We start from the raw sequence: 22,568 nt of genomic DNA, 5'->3' as shown, positions 1-22,568 counted from the left end.
TTCCAAGGCCACTGTTGATCAGCTTTGAACAGTCTTGGAGACTGAGGAGGCTCCTGGGGACTGGAAGAAAACTGCTGTCACTCCTATCTTCAAGAAGGGCAAGGAGGATGATTCAGAGAACTACAAGCTGGTCAGCCCCATTTTGATCCCTGGGATGGTGATGAAGCACATAATCCTAGAAATAATTTCTAAACATATGAAGGACAAGAAAGTGATTGGAAATGGGCAGCATGGATTTATGAAAAGGAAGTCACGCTTCATCGTCATGTAATGTGGCGCCTTTCAACGTAAAATACTGCTCAACATTCTAATTTTTGGCTCCTCATTTCAATTTCATTTCCTGTTCTTGATTTCTGTCAGTTATCAGAACCCATTTTAGTTCTGGTTTTAATCTGAGCACTTATCACTAGGCAGAAGTTCTCAAGCATGAACTGTCAGCAGCTCACCTAGGAAGCAATATTGCTTATGTGCTCTTCTCATTTAAGAGTTTGCTTTTGATGTCAGTTGATAGTCTGTAAGGAATTCTGAGTATTGATATTGTTTCAAAAATGTTCTGCAACATCTTTTGTAAAGTCATCAAACCAACCACTTGAGTCTTTATGGCCTGTTAGTAACACTTTCTGTTAAATACCTTTATGCTTTCTATCTATGGTAAGTAGACAAAGGAGAAGCCCTCTGACCTCCCTTTACAGTCTTAGTGGGGGTGCTACCACCATGCTTGCAGTGCAGTTGCTTGTGGTTGTGTGCCTGGTGTCCTGTGACATTTGCCATTTGGATTATCAGAATTGCTTTGTTTTAATCTTCTTGTTTCTCTGTTTTCTTTTGCCGTTATGAAGTATGAAGGAGTTATATGTATTTTTCTTCTTAGCATTTTGTATATATTTTGTCTTATCTGTCAGAAATTGTCCTATCTGAGTATGTATCATTACACCTATAAAAGCTGAAAAAAGCAAACAAAGAAATGAGACAGTGTCAAAGATAACAGCAATTACAGAGTAATTGAATTATGGCCCCACCATTGTTTCATGGGGAATAGTTACCTCCCCATCTGCATCCCAACCAAAACTGCAACTGTTTCTCAATGTGAAGCCTAGGATGCTAAAGGAAATCTTTAAACAGTTAGAATCCCATCCCTCTAGATCAGGTGAAAATGTGGACTTCAGTGGTTTATGAAGGACTGCCTTCATACCATTAGACAGAGAGGCAAGAAGGGAGAGACCACTTTTTTCAGCAAACAGCATGGAACATGAACAGCAAAACATATCTGTCAGCAGCCTTAAGGGGAATACAGTGTAAGATGCTGCTGCTGTTTTACGACTGTTTCTCGAGGAGATTAAAAAGGTGGAAAATAATTCAAAGCATTTGAACCTATTGAGATCTGCAGAGTTAACAGTGTGAGCAATTTTTGGTCCAGAGACTAGCTTGAGGAATTATCAAGTTGTAGGTTCTTAATGGAAAGTCACACAGAGGATGCTTTGGTAAGGAAGTGGACATTGAAGGCGCAAATGAAGGGTTATGGAAGAGGTAGCCAGAGGTAGTGTGATAGCTGGAGTGTAAGCCCTTTGGAGTAGGGTCTGTGTTTCTGTGCATCAATACAGTGGCTAGTTTGTTGGGAATGCAGTCTCACTGCTTCATACTGAATGTGAATTTAGTAGAGTTTTCTAGGGCTCACCATTATCATCAACCACTACAACGTGAATACTTCTGTCATGGAACATAATCATAAAATGATAAAGTGCTGCCTTGCAGCATAGCTCAGAACAGCATTTGCTCAGATTGGGTTCTACTGTGAGACAAATCTTTCCTCATAACACAGAGCTCATTTCTACCCTGGTTCTTTTTTAATTGAGTGCCAGGGTCATAAGTAGGTGGCTTTACTTTCAATGTTACTCCCATCTGCCAATTTTTGCAATGAAAAGCTTGAGTAATACTCGTGGTGTAAGTCTGCTAATTTCCAGTTTTTATTAGTAAGCTACTCCCTGAAAAAGACAATTTTTCCATCTGTATGCACAATGGCGTTTTTTGGGGTATGGTATACATTGGTACTATTAATACACTTATTAATTAAGCTCGTCTCTTTCATAAGATTTACAATTTATGTGTCATAAAACACTGGTTTCTGACATAGTTTTTTTATAGGAGAAAATTTGACTCATTTTGCAAGAAAGAAATAGTAAAGGGGAAAGAGCAAGATGTTTTTATTAGAAAATATACAAGTTAAAAAAAGCTGGCCAGCTATATGCTTGACTGGTTACTGAAATGCTGGAAGAAATGTTACTAAGTGTGGAATTACATCATCTTTCCTCTATACACAGAAAAAGCCCAAGGAAATATCATTTGTCATAAGACCTACATTCCATAATCTGAAATGCCACTTTACTGCTGAAAGCAAAAGGATAAAAACAAACAAGCAAAAAACACACCAAAAAAACCAAGAGCTTAAAGAAAGTAGTGGTGAACAGTTCAAATTAAATCAGCTTTTCACTGAAGTAAAAAAAAGGGAGAGGAAGAAGAAAAAATCTCTGTTTATTTTAAAGTTACAGTTCAAAGAGAAAAAAACCAAGTGTGCATAAAGAGAAGATTGTGCACATTAATATTCCTTTTATATTTTGTTTACAAAATAGATTTGTTTATTAATTATTTTTGTTTACTTTTCTCTAGAGAAAGTTATGATTATTTATAAAATCAGACACTGGAATCATACAAAATTAGTCTTTTTCTTTGCCTGCAGATCTGATTCCCATTTACTCATCCAAGATTGCAAAACAGCTTAGCTCAGGGGACTCCCACAACATGTAGAAAGGGTGAGGGGAGAGTAGCCTTCTCTCCCTCCAAAACTGAGGATCACATAGTGATGTCCCTTGGCATCACTGCAATGGTGACAAGACCTGTGGTGATGTGTGCTTACTCCTTGCTTTCTGAATGATGTGTTTGGCTGAGGGCTTGGAGCAGCCACAGACCCCGTAAGCTGGAAGCTGGACCTTAGACAGCTCCTGGAGGTGGCAAAAACAAAGCTCCTGCTTAGCTGAGCTGAAATGGGATTGATGGCCTTTGTGCCAAGACTCACATTGTCCTTCCTTTCTATGGTGCAAACACTGTATGTTAGATTTTCTGCAGGCACAGAGAAATATATTCAACTTTCTCAAGCCTGGAATAGACTAGAGGAAGGCAGCCACAAAAGCAATGGTTGTGTTTGCCTCAAAGGAACAGGTGAGATCTTTCTTGCTGCTTTATTTCCAGCATTTCTGTAGTGGACAAATGCAGATACTTTGGGAATCAGAGCTGAACACTCCAGAAAATGCTTTTGTGGAACTCACAGTTGGCTACTACCCAAATCCAGGTCTTGCTAGTGAAGAGGCCGTTTTTCTCCTAGTGTGGACCTCACAGGTGATTGCAATAGATAGATCCATAACAGTTCAGGACATGCTAGCTGGAAGGCTGGTTTTGCCCATGTATTTTTCCTGTGTTTTTTCCCTTAGACACACAATAGAGATATTTTCAATAACTACACCTTTGCATTCTAAGGAAGGAAAATGGTGGCAGGTTGTTAAAAGTGTGCTTCAGCCCACTTGAATTCCTAATGTTTCAACATCTTTTAAGTTAAAACCATAAGAAGGTTTTAGACTTCAGAGTTCACTCTCCAGCTCTTGTCCTGAAATAGTTAATTCCTTAAAGTACAGCTCATTTTACAAAGCTGATTTGCAGGCATTTGATGTTGCTTTGAGAATGTGCTTTCAGCATGGAGAGACTTCTGGTTTTTGTAAGAATTTTTGGGCTTTGACTGTTTTGATTCTTTTTTATGACAGAGCAGCTAAGAGATAGGGATAAGTATCTTATAGTGTTAAATGTGAAATATATAAATAATGAAACAAAGGTCTAGTGTCAGTACTGAGCATTAAAAGAAAAAAGGAACCTCTGGAAGGTACAGTACTATTTTTCCCCCTAAAGTGCTTTACTGCTCTCCTAAAACAGGATATCAAAAAACTGTAATTAGACAGTGAAAATATATGCAGCCAGATAATGAAATGCTCATTTGAGACTAAATCCTGGTCCTGCAAAAGTCACTGGAAGCAAAGGATGCAGAGAACCTCACCTGAAGCGCTGAGTACCTTTCAGAACTCAGCCTCTCTTTCCAGATAACTGGAAAGTTGTATTTGAGATTCACCTGCAGAGGAAGTCATAGCTTTACAAGATGAGGATGTCACCATGCAGAAGAGCTGTCCTGGATGGAAATAGCAGTTGCTCTGGTTACATCTTCCCTTCGTTCTTCCAGGTGTGTCTGCTCAGCTGACCAGCACTCGTCTCCGTCGGAACACCTCCGTGGGTACCCCGTTCTGGATGGCTCCAGAGGTTAGATTCATGTTTCAAAACTTTTGTGTTTTGTCACTGGTACTCAAGCTGCTGCATTCTGCATTTCTGCTTTCTTTGTCATAATATCCACTGGCTCTTTCACCAAATGAAATAGCAATGTCCTTTAAAAAAATGTTTCAAACCTTTTTTTCTTACACATTTGCAAAGATTAAGTTAAAATAAGGTTTATTTTTGAAATTAGAAGGTTAGAGCCAGAGGGCAAGATGTTGTATTGCTTATTAAAGTGTTAAAGAGGAGAGAGTACTACCATTGATACTTTCCAGCCTTCCAAGCTGTGGAACTATAGGTACCTCATCTCCCCGTGGACAGAAGTGTGACACATTGTAGCTTCTGGTTTTGATTCCTACTCTTGGAAAGTTTTTAAAGCTGACAGCAGGGAAAGAAAGAGGTTATTACAACTTATCAGGATGTCCTCTATATCTTTGGAGAATTTTCTGGCGTGAAACTGAAGCATATAAAGATACATTTTAACTTGAGGCTGGAAAAATATTTCATTATAAAGAAGCCTATGTTCTTACACTATTTGTGCATACACAAACACATGCATATACATCTATTTATAGCACATTAAACTACTCTGATAAAAATAAGATTGATTCTCTGTGATCCAGGGGCAAACGCATTGTAGAGAAATTAGCTTGATCTTGAAGTTGGTTGATTCAGCTGAATAAGGACCCAGTAGGAGATGCAAATTCAGCTTCCACTTTTCTGCTTGTTTCACTTCATAGATAGAGCAGTAGAGCTCTGTTAGTTATTTTGCAGGAATAACTGATAGGAAAGAGATTCAGGGTTGCTGAGTTTCCTTCTGTTTCTCTCAGCCCAGGGATGCAGTTTCCCACCTTTAGCTGAAAAAGCCAAGGATTTGCAGCTTTGCAAGGATTACAGAGGATGTGGTCAGAGAACCTGGTGTTCATGGACACTTGCTTTCTCTAGTTTAATTGCTTTTTTTCATTAAAATGATGTTCTACCTTGCTAAATGTGTGCAAGTCTCTTTATTTCATTGAGTCTCTCCATCCAGAAAAAGATTCTGCCAACTGGCATTTGGCTATCCAATAACCATTCCAATCTTTTATTCCAACAGGTGATTGCCTGTGAGCAGCAGCTAGATAGCTCCTATGATGCCAGGTGTGATGCATGGTCACTAGGTATTACGGCAATAGAGCTGGGAGATGGAGATCCACCCCTTGCTGATCTGCACCCTATGAGGGCACTCTTCAAAATACCAAGGTAATATCTTGATGTATCTCTTTTCTCCCAGGTTAAACCAAACTTTTTCTTAACTGATGCTTTCTTCAAACTATAAGTTTGTGGAGTTTCTTCATACTATTTTACTAGAGGAACTGAGAAAAACTTTGTCCAACTTTATTTTTTGCAGCCTCTGCTTCAACTATTTGTGCACATTGAGAAGTTCAGAGCTGACTGTCTGTGGCTACATTTGAGAAACACCCCTAAGGCCTTCTGAGTGGGCTGCTGCTCAATACATGAGCACAGGACTTAGCTGTCCCCCACATATTCTCTTACAAAGAATAACATGATAGAAATGCAAAGTCTGCATATACCACTGTGGTGAACAGTCCCCATACCTGTTCTCAGAGTTATGTCGTGTCCTTTGAAGCAAAGTATTGTTCCACCACTCACATACACTTAGGCTGCCACTTTTCATTAGCTTGTGCTTTTCCTGGCAGTTTCAGTGTTGCTGTCCTTGGGCAGTGCAAATAGCAACTTCTTTTGTGTTTTCTTTGAAGCTGGAGATAAAAGTACCCAAAGTGCCACTTAGAGCATTTCAAAAAACATGTAGGGGATGATCATACAGCAGTTTGTGGATTTTGCTCTTAATAGTACCACAAAACTAGAGACCAGATAGTACACATGAGTGCTTCAAGTCCTTTTCAGCCAAGTCACCCAAATTGGTTTAAATTACCTTCAGGTTTAAGAAATCTTGTCTGCCTTGGCACTGATTCAGAGCATGAATGCTCTTCTTACCTTAACTTATTATGGAGAAAGCAGGTATAAACTGCTGTGGTCAGTCAATTTCAGCTAGGCCTTCAAAAAAGCGTCTGGCTTATGTCCTTACAAATACTTGGCACCTTTCTGCCCTGGGAGCAAATGTAAGATCAACACCCTTTCACTACATTACATAAAAACTTGAAAGTGATAAGAGTAAACATTACTCAGCACTTAAAGAAAGGCAGTTATGATGATTGATTGAAAATACACAGAAAAGTTACCTTTTCTATAGGTCATTCCTTTTGTCTTCATGACTAAGTGAAAGTTAAACCTCTGTTTGAATGGAGGAAGGCTGTTAAAACAATTTGGGCCAAATTGCCACCAAAAATAAACAGCTCTAACAATAGAAAAGAAAGTAGTTGTATTTCTTTCCAATAGATCTGTATTTAGTCTTTCACTTCTAATTACCTTCCGATGAGTGAGAAATAGTTAATAAGGAGCTAGTTGCTTCTGACACTTTGTGCAGCAAGTTGATTAATTCAGTCCTTCTGGGAAAACTCAAAATAGAATTTTCTTTTAAAAATTATCCTAGGAAAGTGTATTGTTTCAGGCTTGAAAAGAGAAAGTTGCCGTTACAAGTGACTAATGGGTTGTTAGCTTCATTTTCATTTATAGATTCGATTTGAAGAAATTACAGTGATTCTGAGCTATGCTTGGTAAAGCATCTCCATGCTAATTCTCCTTGTTAGTTATGTAAAGGAGAGCTGGTGAGACATTATGTCATCTACCCATGCTCCTTTACCAGTGGAAATCAATATATTTTTTCAATGGCCTTCTAAAACTCATTACTCAGCCTGCTTTCACACATTGTTTTTGCCAAGTGAGTAGCTTATTAACTTATCACCACACTGACCTTTGCAGGAATCCTCCTCCAACGCTACAGCAGCCTGAACTGTGGTCACCTGAATTCAATGACTTCATTAACAAGTGAGTAACACTGTAGCTGAATATGGAACATGTGTAAATGTCATGTGTAAAATATCTTTGTATTCTTTGTGGTAATGTGTTACTACTAATACATTTCCTTAAAAACACAGTTTGCAAATCCAGTTTGACTTCCAAGTGAGGCTCTAGATTTAAAACATGAAATAACAGTTTAACACACTTGATGCTTCTGTTTTTCTCAGTTTAAAGAATATATCATTTTAAAATGCAGTAATTTAACTTCTTGTACTCACCAGTTCTGTGAAATCTTAACAATGTTCTGTGCAGAGCTGTTGTGATTAAGATGGATGTATTTGTTACAGAAGCGTGAATGACCTACAGCCGAGACCCGGCTGGACATGTTCCTATGCAACCTGATCTAGGTGGACCTGCTTCTGCAGGAGGGTTGGATGATCTTTAGATGATCTCTAAAGGTCCCTTCCAACCTCTACCATTCTATGATTCTATGATTTCAAAACTGAACAGCAATCCCTCAATGATCACATGCTTTTTCTGCCAGCACAGGTGCTTGACTAAAGATTATGAGAAGCGTCCGACAGTATCTAGTCTTTTGCAGCATGATTTTATTAAGCAAATTGAAGGAAAAGAAAACGTGCTACAAAGGCAACTCATGGAATTTATTGATGTTCATCAACAAATGGGAGTCACTGAAAAGGCAAGGTAAAAGTAGCTAAAAAGTAGGCTGGATGGGACAATTTTGGTACTTTAATTGTTTCAGAATGGCTGGCACTCAGAGAAAGATTCACCTCTCCTAACTATGGCTGGCCAAAAAATAGATAGCTTAAACTTTGGGGCCTCCTGTAAAACCAATGGAAAGGGAAGGGCACTGTGTTCCACCCATGGGATGAAACAATCTTGAGAAGTATCTCTTCTGTCTCCTGTGACTCAAAATGCAGATTAGAATCACAGATATCAAAAAGCCAAGGCTAGGTGAAGTTAATACTTCATATTTTCTTACATTTGCATGGTCAGATGTTTAGTTTAAGCAAGTATGCTAAAAATAACTAGTCAGGTGCCTGCAAGAATTGGATGCTACCAACTGAAAGAAGTGAAAGTAGTACCAGACCTTGTTTTCCAAACTTCAAATCTTGTGTTTTATTTAATAGATATTTTCCTTCTTCTACTGGTATTTATTAACATCAATTCTGAATAAATCAGTTAGCACCTGATGGCTTTCATTGAAAACAACTGAAAATGGCTTGGCTCAGTTTTACAATTAAAAAAAAATCCAGCCACTGTGCTGATGTATTAGATGTAAGTTGTAGTAGATTAGTATCAATATACTACTAGTGTGACCCTTCCTATGCTTATGGGTAAAAGATCGTAATATTGGCTTGAATTGAAGCCATAGACGGGATTTGTATATTCTTTATGGTGCACACTTGACATTTGCTTAATCCAGAAAGATCCTGAAATTGAGATAAGCTTATCCCATTTCAATACTGAGCATGAAAAAGCAACATACTCCAGACTTTTTAAAGTATCTATTTATAAAACACAGGGAAACAATAAGACACTAAATTATATGAATTTAAATTGTGATAACGCTTGTGACACTGGTCCTTTCAAAGCATAAGTCATTTTTGAAAATCAAGTTTCTAAGTCCATCAAGCATCATCAGCTTTTTACTGATTTTACAGAACTCATATGTTTGTTTTCCATCAACTCCTACTCTTTTTTTTTTCCAAAATCCTTTCATTTTTTTCATGTAGATGTGCATAAAACAAATTACATAACCTTTCTTTTCCTGGATAATACAAACATAAAGACAGTCGCCCAATTTCATGTGCATAGAGCAGTCAAATGGCACAGGAATAGGATGAGCTATTGGTGCTTTCTCCATCCTGTTTACACATATTTTATTAACTGATCACTCTTCACAGGAATCAGAGTTTAAGGGAATATATTTCTATGGAATGAAGTTACCCATGCATTTACAGTTGATGGAGTGTAATTTCTACATACATTTTCCCAAAGGAAGATAGAGTTTTCTTCCTGAAAAAGAAGTAATAATTTATTATCTGAAACCGTGCAAAACCCCCCAAACTTACTTAACTAAGAGTATAATTTAAATAGCATGGTTAAACTTGGTCCATGTCTCAGTTTAGTAGTTTACAACACTAACAAGTAGGCTGACACTAGTTTATCTCTCATTTGAACTGATTTTACCAAATCTTTTCATATCTGAGATCAATGAAGGTAGTATGAAAGGCTGCAAGTAAAAATTGCAATTTGAAGACATTGTACCTATAATCACCTCAGCTCTAACATGTTTATTGACTACATTTGCTGAAATATTATCTTTCAGTGCATAAAAAGATTAGCCTTCTCCTAGAAATGGTAAGAATACCTATCTTAACATCTATTGCTATCTCTATAGAAGCAAGAAGAGCAGACATTATTTTGCAGTAGCTGAAACTGTAGTGAAGTGTGTAGATCATTTCACTTCAGAAGAAATTATTATTCCAGACCTGTAAAGGAATTGCTACAGACTAGCATTTGTTTTTTCTGCTGTTGAATGATAAAAAGATTATACATAGATCTTTGAATTCAGTAGTCATACTTCTAAAAACTATATTAATCATATGTATCTTCTGACCTCCAATCTGCACAGAGCAAATGGTGTCAACAGCACTGTCTGTACAGAAGTGCCGTGTAGATCTGATGCAGGGTCAAGGCATAGGTTGTGTAACAAGTCACCTGGAAGAGTCTCATCTTAAAATCACCTAGCTTTCTCATTTATCCTGTTCTGGAGCTGTTTTTACACTGGCTTGTTGGGGCCCTACTGCAGAATTCCTGGACTTTCACTAGTTGTTTCTTTGTACAGCTCTCCCCTGAGCTCCAGTTCATGCTCTCTCAGGCCATAAGTTGAAGGCACAGCTCTCCTACTTGGCACTGGGAGGCAGATACATTTAAGATTACAGAATTCTTCTTTCCACTGATGAAAGGGACCCTCTCACTTGTGTCACATTGTATAAATGGGCATGGCATATAAACTCAAGGAAATTTGGTAATGTTGACTTAAAGCTGAAGGTAAAGAATGCAATTTCTTTCTCACTATATGTTTCCTCTCCAAATTCAACTAAATTCCAGTTAATACCTGAGGTCCAACCACTAGATCTTCCTGTGTGCACTATTCCTATTTTCACTTAAAATCAAATCACTCTCTTTGCCCAGCATGCTGAGGTGGAGTTTGGTTCTGACTGCCTTCTGCAGTAGTTTGTTGATGTGCTTGTGATCTTACCTTGTTATTTGCTGAACATGCAGTTAATATAGTTAAAAAACAAAAGATCATGTTAGGTTATGTTACATTTTCAGAGGTTTTTGCAGAAGACCAGATCATCAGATGCAACCTTAGTGTGCTATGTCTGCTCAGGAAGGGTATGTGATCTCTAGGCAGAGAGTGGAACCGTCCTACAAGTACTCCCATTAGTACCAAATACCTGAGATATTTTCTGGCGTTTATGAGTCACTGAGTCATTAGGGCATTTCACTGGGCAATCTGAACCTTCCCATGATTGTTATTCTAGTGAAGAGAAACCTAGTTTTAGATACTGCATTTTACTGCATCCTTTCTAAACACATAGCAAGAGGAAGAGAGTCCACTAACCTGAGTAACCAGAGAAATCTCAGCTTAAGCTGATAAAACTTTAAACTGCAGTATGCCATAGACCTCCTCCAGAATTAGTGAAGGCAATGGAAGACTGTGCTGTTTTTTCAGTAGTCTTTGAGCAGTCTTGACACTCAAAAACCCATGAATACTAGCAATGAACTTCATTACAAATGCCACTTTTACTTCAAGCAAATGCAATACATTTTTCTCTAAAGTCATCACTTTGTGCTAAAAATATCTGTTTTCAACTTAACCTTTCCTAGCTCAGTCCTCAGACTGAAGTTACAGTGGGAAGAGCATGAGAAAATATCCCTTGATACATTAACATCTTCCCATAGCATGTTGACCAAACTTCTCTGAAATCCACTCTTTGGAATAATGAATTAAGCTATAGGAGATAAATTTGTGTTAGGGAGGAGATAAAGCAGGCAAAGTTGCATACTAAGTATGATTAATTTTTGGCTTTTTTCATTTAACTTTTGGGCTCTCACTGAACTGTGAGTTCCTAGTGAGGAGAGTCACTTTCAGGACAGTGGTCTTGGGCTTCTGAAAGAGTTGCCTTTGTCATGGCTATGGCAAGAAAAGCCTATGGCATTGTGCAGCTTAATAAAGTGGATTTTGCCTCTTTACAGAGGGCTTCATGGCTCATAGTCATCTTCAAACTTCTTTTTCTTCAGTCTTTTCAAATTGATGAACTTAACAGCTAATAGAAAAAAGTCTGTTGTAGTATGATCTTGAGGTTTTATACAAATAAACTTCACCCTGTGTCTCTTACTCCAATCCTCAGGACCACCTAGCTCATTAAATACTGTATTCCAATTCATCTTTGTGTTCCTAGTGACAAAAAAAGCATGATAAGGGATTTCATTGTGCAATCTTTAATGAAAATAAGACCAATTCTCTAATGAAAAAACAATAACCTCATTTGAGCCTGATCATTCACCTTTGGAAACTTAAGTTCCCCCTAATTGTTAGCAAATCCTTCAATATTTAGGTTCTTATAAATCACAATATAACTGTTAAATTTTATAATCAGTGATGAAAATAATTATTAGAAATGAGTGCTGCAACATACATCAAAAAACTGTTCTAAAAATATACTTCTTGCTAGGCCAAATGAGGGGAAAAAACCTGCATTGTGAAGAGTTTTACTTTGCAACAGAAATAGCTGTCTTTGAAATGGCCTTCAGAACTGTCGCATCTACGCCTTGACAGTCAGGCTTGTAAGACTTTTATCGTGAGTTATTTGGCTGTCTTAATCTTGACTGCTTTTACAATAATCTCTGCAGAAATATGCTGTGATTAGTACAACATGTATTTCCTGGGAATTATGACTCATTCCAGAATGAGCTGCATATGTGAGGGATATTCACTGCACCTAGGATTCAGCAGCTGACTCTGGTCCCCAAGTTAAGAGCCTCATCTTTGCATGCTCTTTAAATAACTATTTGAAAGAGACCCATTCTACTGAAAAGTGATTCAAAGAAAGGGTTTTTGAGTGAGCTGAATCACTCTTCTAATATTTTGTCCTTCTATATTGGCCATATAGGATAGCACTGAAATCTAGTGACAGGGTGCTAAGCAGTTGCTCTATTTAACTATTTGGAAAGTTGAGGGAGGTAAGTTCACATACAACATGCACAAAGGCGGTTATCAATTTAGTCACCCTTTTGTAAAAGCAGGCAGTACCAGATATTTTCCTTCCATGACTTTCCTTGCTTGTGCCAACCTTATGTCACTTATTTTCTGCATATTCTCTGTCTCTCTGACTCATCCTGCCAGTAGAAAGCAGCTGATAGCAGTCCTTCAAGCTCAGCCCTGCAGGACAAACTGTAGCAGAGAGCAGATCACCACACTAGCTTGACAAAGGCGGTATGAGGAGCAGAGTCCAGTGCTGACTTGGTCAAGGTCTCCAGATAAAATCTGTATCAGAATAGGGGCTTAAACCTGAGGCTTTGGAGTTCCAGACTAATTCTTGAGCACTTCAAGCCGCTTCTTCCTGTCCTATAACTCAGTGAGGCTTTGTTGTACCAACAAGGAATGTGTATTGCTGCACTGAGGACACTCCTATATAGGATGGCCATGCTGCAAAACTGCCCTCAGGCTGTAGAAGCAATAAAGAGTTTCTGGCAACACAGGCCTTAGAATAAGCAGATCTCCAGTACCATATGCTTCTAATACACATCTCTACAGCAGAATAAGAATATCCTTCCATACAATACAAGAGACAGAAGCCATACCTGAATGAAGAATTGTTTACCTCCTGAAGCCAAGAAAGTTCCTCCTGTGTTCAGGGCTTCCTGGCAGTAATACTCTGCAACTGCTACTTTACTCTTGTGTCAGTCTACTTGCCCAGCAACCCATTTCTCCTGAAGGTGGGATACCTCTCCAGACATCTCTTACTTTTGGAGCTTCTCCTTCATCCTCTCAATCTGCTTCTGACCAAAGACCATAAGCCTGACTCATGAGGGCAATAAAGAACTAATCCCAAAGAGTCCTTTTAGAGGTCTCTTATTTGCTCAGTTAAGAACACATATTTTTCCCTGCAATTTGTCAAGGATACAGCCATTTCTTGAGGCTGTTATGAAGGACCAATAATCTGCTTTTTTTTTTGCAGAGCATGGTAGACCAGCACAGGCTTAGCAAACAGATTGTGCAGAGCAGGAAATGACCCAACTGACTGAATATGGGTCACCTCTGAATCTAAAGCCCTGGAGCTCTGATGGGCAGCAGTGTGCATTCAGCAACACTGCATAAGCTTGAGTACAGCTGCCTGAGACTGCAGCTGGTGCTGTGCAATCATTTAAACATAGAGGGAGCACAGGTTTGTTTGCAAAGCCCTGTGCAGACAAAGCTGGAGCCTTTCCAATACACTTTTCTAAATTCAGGTAAAGATTTTGCATAAATATACAACTATAGTTTTATTTGAGTGTATTTCAACAGATACTTCTGTTGAAGACACAATTTGGACTTGAAGTATGAACTAATATCGCACTGTGCAGCTTCCAGAGAAATAGAGTTGCCAGCAAGGTTTCTCTATGTTGCTTATTTTCTCTTTGTCACTTTTAATGCTGTTTGTAACTGCTGCAAGGTCTACAGCTGTTCCCACCTTCACCTTACAGAAAACTTGATTATTTTTAGTTTCTGCATTACCTCCAGTCTAAGGCCAACCCTTTTCCTGTCACTTTTTAGTCCCTAGATGATTCTCCAACCAGTTTAGGCAGAGAGTTCAACAGGGCATCGTGAGTCACACTTTCCTTTCATGGTATTTTTGGAACTATCAGAAATCTTTTAAATACATTCTGACAATTGGAAGAAGAAAAAGCTGCAGTTGCTTCATTTTGATTTAACTGAATCTTGAAAGATAAGTCAGGGGGGTGTGAAGGAGGATGCACAGAAACAATGCTGCCTCAACTAATATTTGCTGTCCATACTGGGTTGATGTTTGTGGCCTTTAGCTGCTTGAATTGCTTGCTGAGCATGCCTGCAACAAATAATTTCAGAACAGAGAAACGTGGTTATTTCAGTTCACAATGTCTGTGTGCATGACGATAATGAAATTTCAGCATTGATGTCAACAGCACTGATGTGGGGTTTTTTTAAGTGGTTGGAGTTTTAGCAAGTGAAGCAGTATAACTGTCCTTGAGGGGTCTGTGCCCTTTGACAGCAAAGCAGAAAAATATTGTGTTCTGCAAATCTGGTGCTCTGCTGTACTCTGGAAAGTGGAGAATATAATCTGGTTTAACAAGCACTAGTGTTATAATGTCAGCTGAATAGGATTACAGGAAAACCAATTTTATGTAATTAAACTTTCCTGGCATAAGTAGAGATAGTTTCCTTAAAAGAAAAAACAGAAAAAGAAATAGAAAAAGAAAAGTTTCCATCCCTGGAGCATTCCCCTTCCTTCCTGCAAGGAAGGATGGCTTCCTACATTAAATGATACATGGAAATTGAAACAAATCTTGGGAAATATCACTCTCTCACTGATATGCAGTAACATTCAATGTGTAACAGTTCCACCAGGAATGGAAAGCATAACTTGACAGATATCTTGTTTTGGATCTTCCTTCAGCAATGGGAAAAATAGAATAGCAGAGCTTGACATAGTCCTGCAGTTCTCGCATCCTTCTGATGTGTACATGTTGATAGGTTTTTCTCAAAGTCATGCTGATATTAGATGCATCCTTTGGACACAAAGTGACCTTCATGGAGGAACAAAAGAGAAATTGTTTCAACTGTGCATATTAAAATTTTCAACTAAAATTTTTAGAAGGATGTATAATTAGGAGTGTGGATTAGAGAGGGACAGATTTCTATCGAGGGAGTAGGATAATGCCTGCGCCTCTGGCTTTGGATGCAGTAATAACCTTTAGCTGGTCAATGCAAACCAAGCAGCAGCAGACTATGCAAGGCTGAAGAGTATGTTACCACATACTTTTTAATTTAGCCTGGGTATACACACAACCAAAATTTGTCTCACAGTGTTATTGCAAGGACACTGCTACCAGGACAGCTCTCACAGTACAAACGTGTTCTAAAGGAAAGCAAAGAACTGGTCAAACCTGGGAGAGATGTGATTGTTTTACACCAGACTCGTCCCTTTTGATGCTGCCTGCTTGTGTTCCTGTGTTTTCGCCTTCAATATATTTCAATACATGCCAAATTACAGCCCAGTTATGGGTTTGTCACAGAAAAAGCTGTCTTTCTTCCCCTATAGACATGCACCCCTCCTACATCTCTTGTGTATTTACACTGCTCATGTTGGAATAGGCTCATGTGTTGCATGTTGTGTGCTGCATGGCAGTAATAAGGCTCTGGTATTCTGCTGTGTAGTATCCCCACGGTTTTTCACCTCCATGTAATTTGGTCTCACCATCATCCTTACAACTATCTACAACAGGCTTTTTTGGCCCATAGAAAATACTGAATAAAATGTTTGAAAGCAGACTGCTTTCCCATGCAGCTCCATGGCCTTAACAACAGTTTGACAGTCATCTGCAAAATAGCTAGGTATAAAAGTGGCAAAACTTGGTCCTTCTCTTCCATCAGGGCAATGTAGATCCTGTTGATCCATCTTGTTCATTGTTCTTCCTGGTCACTTAACATCCACCTGAGGTGTTGGGCTGCAATATTAGCAGAAAGACCATGACATTATGCTATCTCTTGTAATAAAATCTTACATGTTTGTGTCTTGATATTAAGGTTGCAGAATTAGTCAGTTGTGGGTGTGAAACTCTTGCCTTTGCACTATGGACAATGGAAAGAGTCCAGTGGTAGCTGGCACCTGCCTAAGGGAGGAAGAAACTGTACCATTACTGGCGCCTGAATGAGGACAGGACATTCTATCACCCTCAGAGAACTTTATTAGAGACAAGAGTAATTGAAAGAAGTGCAGCTGCCCTCTTTCTCCCATCCTCTGTTCACTGTATATTAAAGTTTTTGCCTGTGTAGAAAACACCTAACTGCTTTTACTCATGCAACCTACCCAAACATCAATATTAAATAGAAAGGATTTTCCCAGTCTTGTCTGGAATCAAGGTAAAGGGTGAGCATGTTTCACACAACAGTTTCCCTACTGTCTCAGTTTATGAAGGTATACATTCCATGTGTTTCAAAAGTGCCTTTGTACGTATAGTATCAAGAGGAGTGAGGTCAAGTCAAGAGACCAGATTTACTTGATAATCTTTCTGAGTATGTTCTATATTGCATATATGAGCTTGATTTAATTTGTGAACTCTGCTGCTATTTATCCAATTTGCCTTTCCCTGATTTTCTCCCACCTCATGAAGCAAGTCTAATGCAAGTTGTAAACCTTGCATCTTCTGCTCTTTTTGCTTTGTTTAGCAATACCTTTCCTCTTGGATGGAGAATGATCCAAGTCTCTGGGAATTTTCTTTCTAATGTTAAGAAGACTGCATAAAGTTTTCTTTGGTTTGAGTAAAAAAGAATAGAAACTTCACTTTAAGCCAAACTTAATTGAAGTTTAACCCGTATGAGAATTTACATTTTATGTATTTTGGGGTTTTTTTTCCTGTTAGACTCCAAGAAAATTCTTCTTAATCGTGATGTATTTCATATACCTCAGTGGTTCTACAGTACTTTTCTGTATAACGTGGTTCTCTCATCCAGGCTTTGGAACACTGTCATTACTTAAGCTAGAAATTTTTCCATTCTGAATGCTTTGTCTGCATCATCCTTGCCATACTACTTCATGACAAACCTTTGGGTTTGTCCTCTTCATAACTTTTATTTGCATAATTTTTCTTTTTTATGGGTAGGTGCCAGAGTTTGACTGTTACACACTTTATAAACATATTCTTTTTCTTCTGTACTGCATAGCTCCAGTCTTGCAGCTGATCTAGGAATGTGATCAAGCAGGGATCTGTAGAGTGAAAAAGATCGATTGTGGGATCAAACTATAGATTTTGAGCTGTCAAATATAGTTATGCTGCGCTAAGAAGTCATATCTTGTGCTGTTATTGAAATATTCATTTGTTTTAACTTAGAACAATGGAAAGCTGGGAATTTTTTTGGCTGAATTGCTTTCAGGGTGGTTCTAGATGCACTATGGTGTTTCCTTCCATCAGGAAATTGCATGTCTTTCTTTTCTAGATTTGAACGTATTCATACAAAGAAAGGAAACTACAGTAAGTCACTAGTTTCAAACCAGGAAGAGGTAGATGATTTAGCAACCTTGGAGGTATTGGATGAGGTAAGAACTTCCTTTTTCATGTTTTCCTGTAGAGATGTAATCACATATTCAAACACAGTGGTGAACTGTTGATTTTCAAGTTCAACTATACTGTCACACTTGAATTGTGTAAGTGTACAATGACATTTTATGAGTTTATGCTGAATATTTTAGATGAGATTTGTGTCAGGAATGGTTCCAACTCAAAGCTAAAACATCCTCTGCAGTTACAGCCTTAGACCAAGCACTATATAGCATCATTTGCTTAACAGGATTCATATCACTGGATTTTATTACAGCTAAATTACAGCTGAAGGTCTTCAAGACCCACCTGGACGTGTTCCTATGCGACCTGATCTAGGTGACCCTGCTTCTGCAGGAGGGTTGGACTAGATGATCTCTAGAAGTCCCTTCCAATCCCTATCATTCTATGATTCTATGATAAATATCTGGTTTGCAGTGATGTGTCAACCTGAAATTGGTCCAGGTCCAAGAACAAGCACTCTCTTCCCAGTTGCTTGGACATCTGGAGTTCTCTTACAGTAGCTTACCATTTTCTCAAAGGCTGGGTTCTCATGGTCTTTCTTTAGTGTGGAGATTCATTGAGACCAGTTTATGTCAGCTGAAGCTCTGACCTGTCAGTGCCTTCTGGTGAACTTTTGATGAAATTACAGATACAAATCTCACTGGTTTGTCAAAATTCAAAAATAATGGAGCAGAAGAAGACATGTAAGGGAGTGGGGAAGTCTGTTGTGTTTATGCTTTAAGCTTCCAAACCAGAAAGAAGTGCCATAGGACATTATCTGCAGGTCTTAGAGGCCATCAATGTTGTAAACAAACTGTCATTCTTCCTCTAATGGGCTGTGCACAGACTGTGATTCACATTCTCTTATCTGTAAAACTTCTCTGGTATATTGTATTTTTGTCAGTCCAGAATACTAAATGTGTTTGTTGAACTGGTAAACTACATAATGCTGACAGTCCACAGAACATCTTCTGTCATCCAAGAGCCTGATTATAGTAGCTTAATGTTTAGTCAGTATTAATTGAGCTAATCTAAACCATCTACTGCACAAAGCTCAGCTCTAAGCACTTCTTAAATATTAGGAATATCCATATGCTAGCAAGACCAGTTTTTAACTTTTGCCATGAAGCATATAAACAATGTGAGCTAAAGAGAAGACACAGAAAAAGCCAGATGAGCCAGAAGGACATATATCCCATCTCCACAAAGGTGGAGCATACTCAGGAAAGTCCTCAGGAAGTGTCTACCTAAAGGCATCATTTGACTGTGATATTTTACTAAATCAAATCCAATTTAAAATCTCTTTCACATAGGAATGGCACCTTCTCAGAACTGTCTCCTTTTTCCCATTAAAAATTTTTCTTCCAGTTGAGATAACCTCATCAGAAGGAGACCTATCAGTGCAAGATGTTATTTCAAAAAGGGTAGAAGATCTCCTAAGTAATTCTGTTGATGTGAATCTGGTTATGGCCAAAAGCAAGGTAGAGTTCAAAATAAAAAAGGGAAGAGTTTATCAAAGCTATGGAAAACCAAGGTTTTCTCCTTATGTTTTCCTGTGAAGATGTAACCTCTTCAGCTCTTGAGAATTCAGGTTTTAAGTGCATTAACCAGAACACAGTGCACAACACTGAACAGATGGATGTGGAGGGAAAGAAATTCCTTCTGTAGTCCTCTGCTGCTGGTTGTTCTGTTCCAGTGGTCATTCTGAGCATATCAAACTATCCTCAAGGCTGATCTGAATTTCTTTGTCCAGCTCGATCTCCTGTTTTGATCGGGAACCTAACCAGACACCTTACATAGAATCATAGAATCATTTTGATTGGAAAAGACCTTTAAGATCATCAAGGCATACCACTAATCCTACACTGCCAATCCTACCACTAAACCGTGTCCCTAAGCACTACATCTGCACATCTTTTAAATGTCTCCAGTGATGGAGACTCTAACACCTCCCTGGGCAGCCTGTGCTTAACAGCTATCTCAGTGAAAAAGTTCTTCCTAATGTCCAATCTAAACCTCTCCTGGCATAACTTGAGGCCATTTCCTCTTGTCTTATCATTCATTATTTCAGAGGAGAGACCAATTCCCCCCTCACTACAGCCTCCTTTCAAGTAGTTGTTCAGAGGTATCATGTGCCCTCTCAGCCTCCTCCTATCCAGATTAAATACCCCAGCTCACTCAGTGACTACTCATCAAACTTGTTCTCCAGACCCTTCACCAGTTTTGTTACCCATTTCTGGACACACTTCAGCACTTCAACGTGTTTCTTGTTGTGAGAGGCCCAAAACTGAACATGATACTCAAGGTGTGGCCTCACTAGTGCTGAGTACAAGGCAACAATTGCTTCCTTGGTCCTACTGCCCACACTGTTTCTGTTACAAGCCAGGATGCCATTCGCCTTCTTGGCCACCTGGGCACACTGCTGGCTCATGTTCAGCCGACTGTCAATTAACACCCCCAGGTCCTTTTCTGCAGGACAGCTTTCCAGCTACTCTGCCCCAAGCCTGTAGCATTGCCTGGAGTTGTTGTGGCTCAAGTGTAGGACCCGTTACTTGGCCTTGTTGAACCTCATTCAACTGGCCTCAGCCCATTGCTGCAGCCTTTCCCAGTCCCTCTGAAGAGCCTTCATGTACTCAAGCAGATCTATACACCCACCCATCTTGGAGTTGTCAGCAAACCTACTGAGAGTGCACTCGATCCCCTCATCCAGATCATTGACAAAGATGTTAGACAGAACAAACCCCAGCACTGAGGCCTAGGGAACACCCACTAGTGACCAGCCAGAAACTGGATGTAACTGCATTCCCTACCACTCTCTGGGCCTGGCCATCTAGACAATTTTACACCCAATGAAGAGAATGACTGTCCAAGCCACGGGCAGCCAGTTTCTCTAGGAGAATGCTGTGTGAAATGTATATATACCTGTATGTGTCTGCAGAAGGTAGTGAGACTCCATTTTTTCTTAGTTCAGAGAGAACTGGCTCTGAAGCAGCAAAGAATGACAGTAGAGACTGGTTGTAAATATAGAAATAATATTATGAATTCGAGCATATGGCTCTTTCTTGATGACTTACATGAAGCTCCAGTGTTAGAAATGAAAACAGGACTGTCTCATGGAAACCTTTGATTAATTGAATTACAGCAGTACTTTTAAACTCATTTTTCTACAGCTACTTAGCAACCTGTAAGTATACCTTGCCCAAAGTGAGTTTGGACATAAATTAGGAATGACAGTATGTTTGAAAGTACTATTCACTTTTTTATCGCTATCAATTGTATTCCTGACTACTAATACCTCCCCTCTCTATCTTCACACATTGTAACTATAGAACTATTTTAAACATTTTCCTAGTGTTTTTTTTTTTCTCCATGTGATTCAATGTTCTTATTTTTTCTCCATCAGAATACAGTAACAGAGCAGTTGCAGAAGGGTTACGCCAAGGATCAGATCTACACATATGTTGGGGACATTCTCATTGCTGTCAATCCATTTCGGAACATAGATATTTATTCTTCACAGGTATGAAAATTTGGGTTTGGTTCTTTTAAACTAGCACTGATTTTACTTTTTACATGTTTATGTCTTTAGTGTAGATCATGTTTGTATCATGTTTAAGGTGCAAACATCTATATCTGAGCAAGTCATCTCTTTAAATCAATGGATAGAAATAGAATTTTTGAGGTTACTATTCTAGTGACTTTCAAGATTCATTCTAGGATTAGATAAATTGTTGTAAACTTCATGAGATTTGTTGACTAGAACCCCACAGAGTGTAAAGGCACTAGCTGTCCATAGCAGCTAGTTCAGAAGTAGTATCTGTACAGATAAGTGCATTTATTCAGGTGAATCTTACCTCTGTTTGTGGGAGGGAACATTCCTTCTCCTCCACTACCCAAAGATTACTTCTGTAAACATCTGAAGTTAGAAGTCAGAGTGTATTTCCTCCCAAAAGAGATGGGGAAGCCCTAGCTATTTAATTGATCAGGCAGTTCACAAAGCAACCCTGTACAATTTTCACTTTGATTAATTTGCATCCTCATTGTACAAAAGTAGATAGATATGACATCTGATCACACACTAATCTGACATTATTAATTATCAGATACTGAAAGTGCAGTAATGTCTGGAGTTTCAATGTCAATATGCAGAAATACTAAAAGGATGTGAAGTACAAACAAAACAAAATTATGAAGTGGTCCTTGATGTCTGGCAACATTAACTTTTCTTCCAGTAATTTGAGTTTCATAGCATAATCAGGGCTGACATCACATTGTGCTTCATCTTTTTTAGCGGTTCTTATATTATTAAGTACACACATATTCATGGTATAGTGAGCAGTAACAGCTCACTCAGAACACATCACTGCTGGTAACCTCAGCATGCTGTACACTGATCTGAAAATTAAACTGAACTCTGATGAAAAAAAGTTCAGGGGCACTGATAATGTTTTCATTTTTCTTACACTTAGCATTCCAAACTGTATATTGGAGCCAAACGAACCGCCAACCCTCCTCATATTTTTGCTGTTGCTGACATAGGTTATCAGTCCATGGTGACCTACAATTCTGATCAGGTAAAGATGAGATCTCTTAATTATATCCTTTACTAGGCTGAAAGATATGTAATGAGCTCAGAGTCGCACTTTTACTCTCTGCAGTGTATTGTTATTTCTGGAGAAAGTGGAGCTGGCAAGACACAAAGTGCCCATCTTCTGGTTCAGCAGCTCACCGTCCTGGGCAAGGTATGTCTCAAAGTGGATGCCTGTGTAAGGCTTTGCTGCCTTAGGCCTAACTGGCTGAACCTAAGGACTGGGCAGTGGGGAGCAAGACCATAAAACATTTTCCAAAGAACTTCTGCAAGGTCAGATTGGAACAGGACACTGATCTATCTTCCCCTCCCTCCCTTCTGAACTAGA

At 38.9% G+C, this 22,568-nt stretch overlaps 1 protein-coding gene across 1 annotated transcript in view; it reads left to right on the top strand.

Moving 5' to 3' along the window:
* Positions 1–22,568, top strand: part of MYO3A (myosin IIIA) — a 107,815-nt gene that overhangs the window by 31,097 nt on the left and 54,150 nt on the right. Inside the window, exons 5-12 of the mRNA XM_061996826.1 lie at positions 4,274–4,350; positions 5,453–5,598; positions 7,240–7,305; positions 7,828–7,983; positions 17,549–17,648; positions 21,056–21,172; positions 22,122–22,226; positions 22,311–22,394. Of these exons, the coding sequence (XP_061852810.1) occupies positions 4,274–4,350; positions 5,453–5,598; positions 7,240–7,305; positions 7,828–7,983; positions 17,549–17,648; positions 21,056–21,172; positions 22,122–22,226; positions 22,311–22,394 (851 nt within the window). The remainder of the gene's footprint in view (positions 1–4,273; positions 4,351–5,452; positions 5,599–7,239; positions 7,306–7,827; positions 7,984–17,548; positions 17,649–21,055; positions 21,173–22,121; positions 22,227–22,310; positions 22,395–22,568) is intronic.

Source organism: Colius striatus, chromosome 5, assembly GCF_028858725.1.
Source record: "Colius striatus isolate bColStr4 chromosome 5, bColStr4.1.hap1, whole genome shotgun sequence".
Classification (NCBI taxonomy): Eukaryota; Metazoa; Chordata; class Aves; order Coliiformes; family Coliidae; genus Colius; species Colius striatus.
Note: the sequence above shows the minus strand (reverse complement) of the source record. Positions and strands in the feature narration are given on the sequence as shown.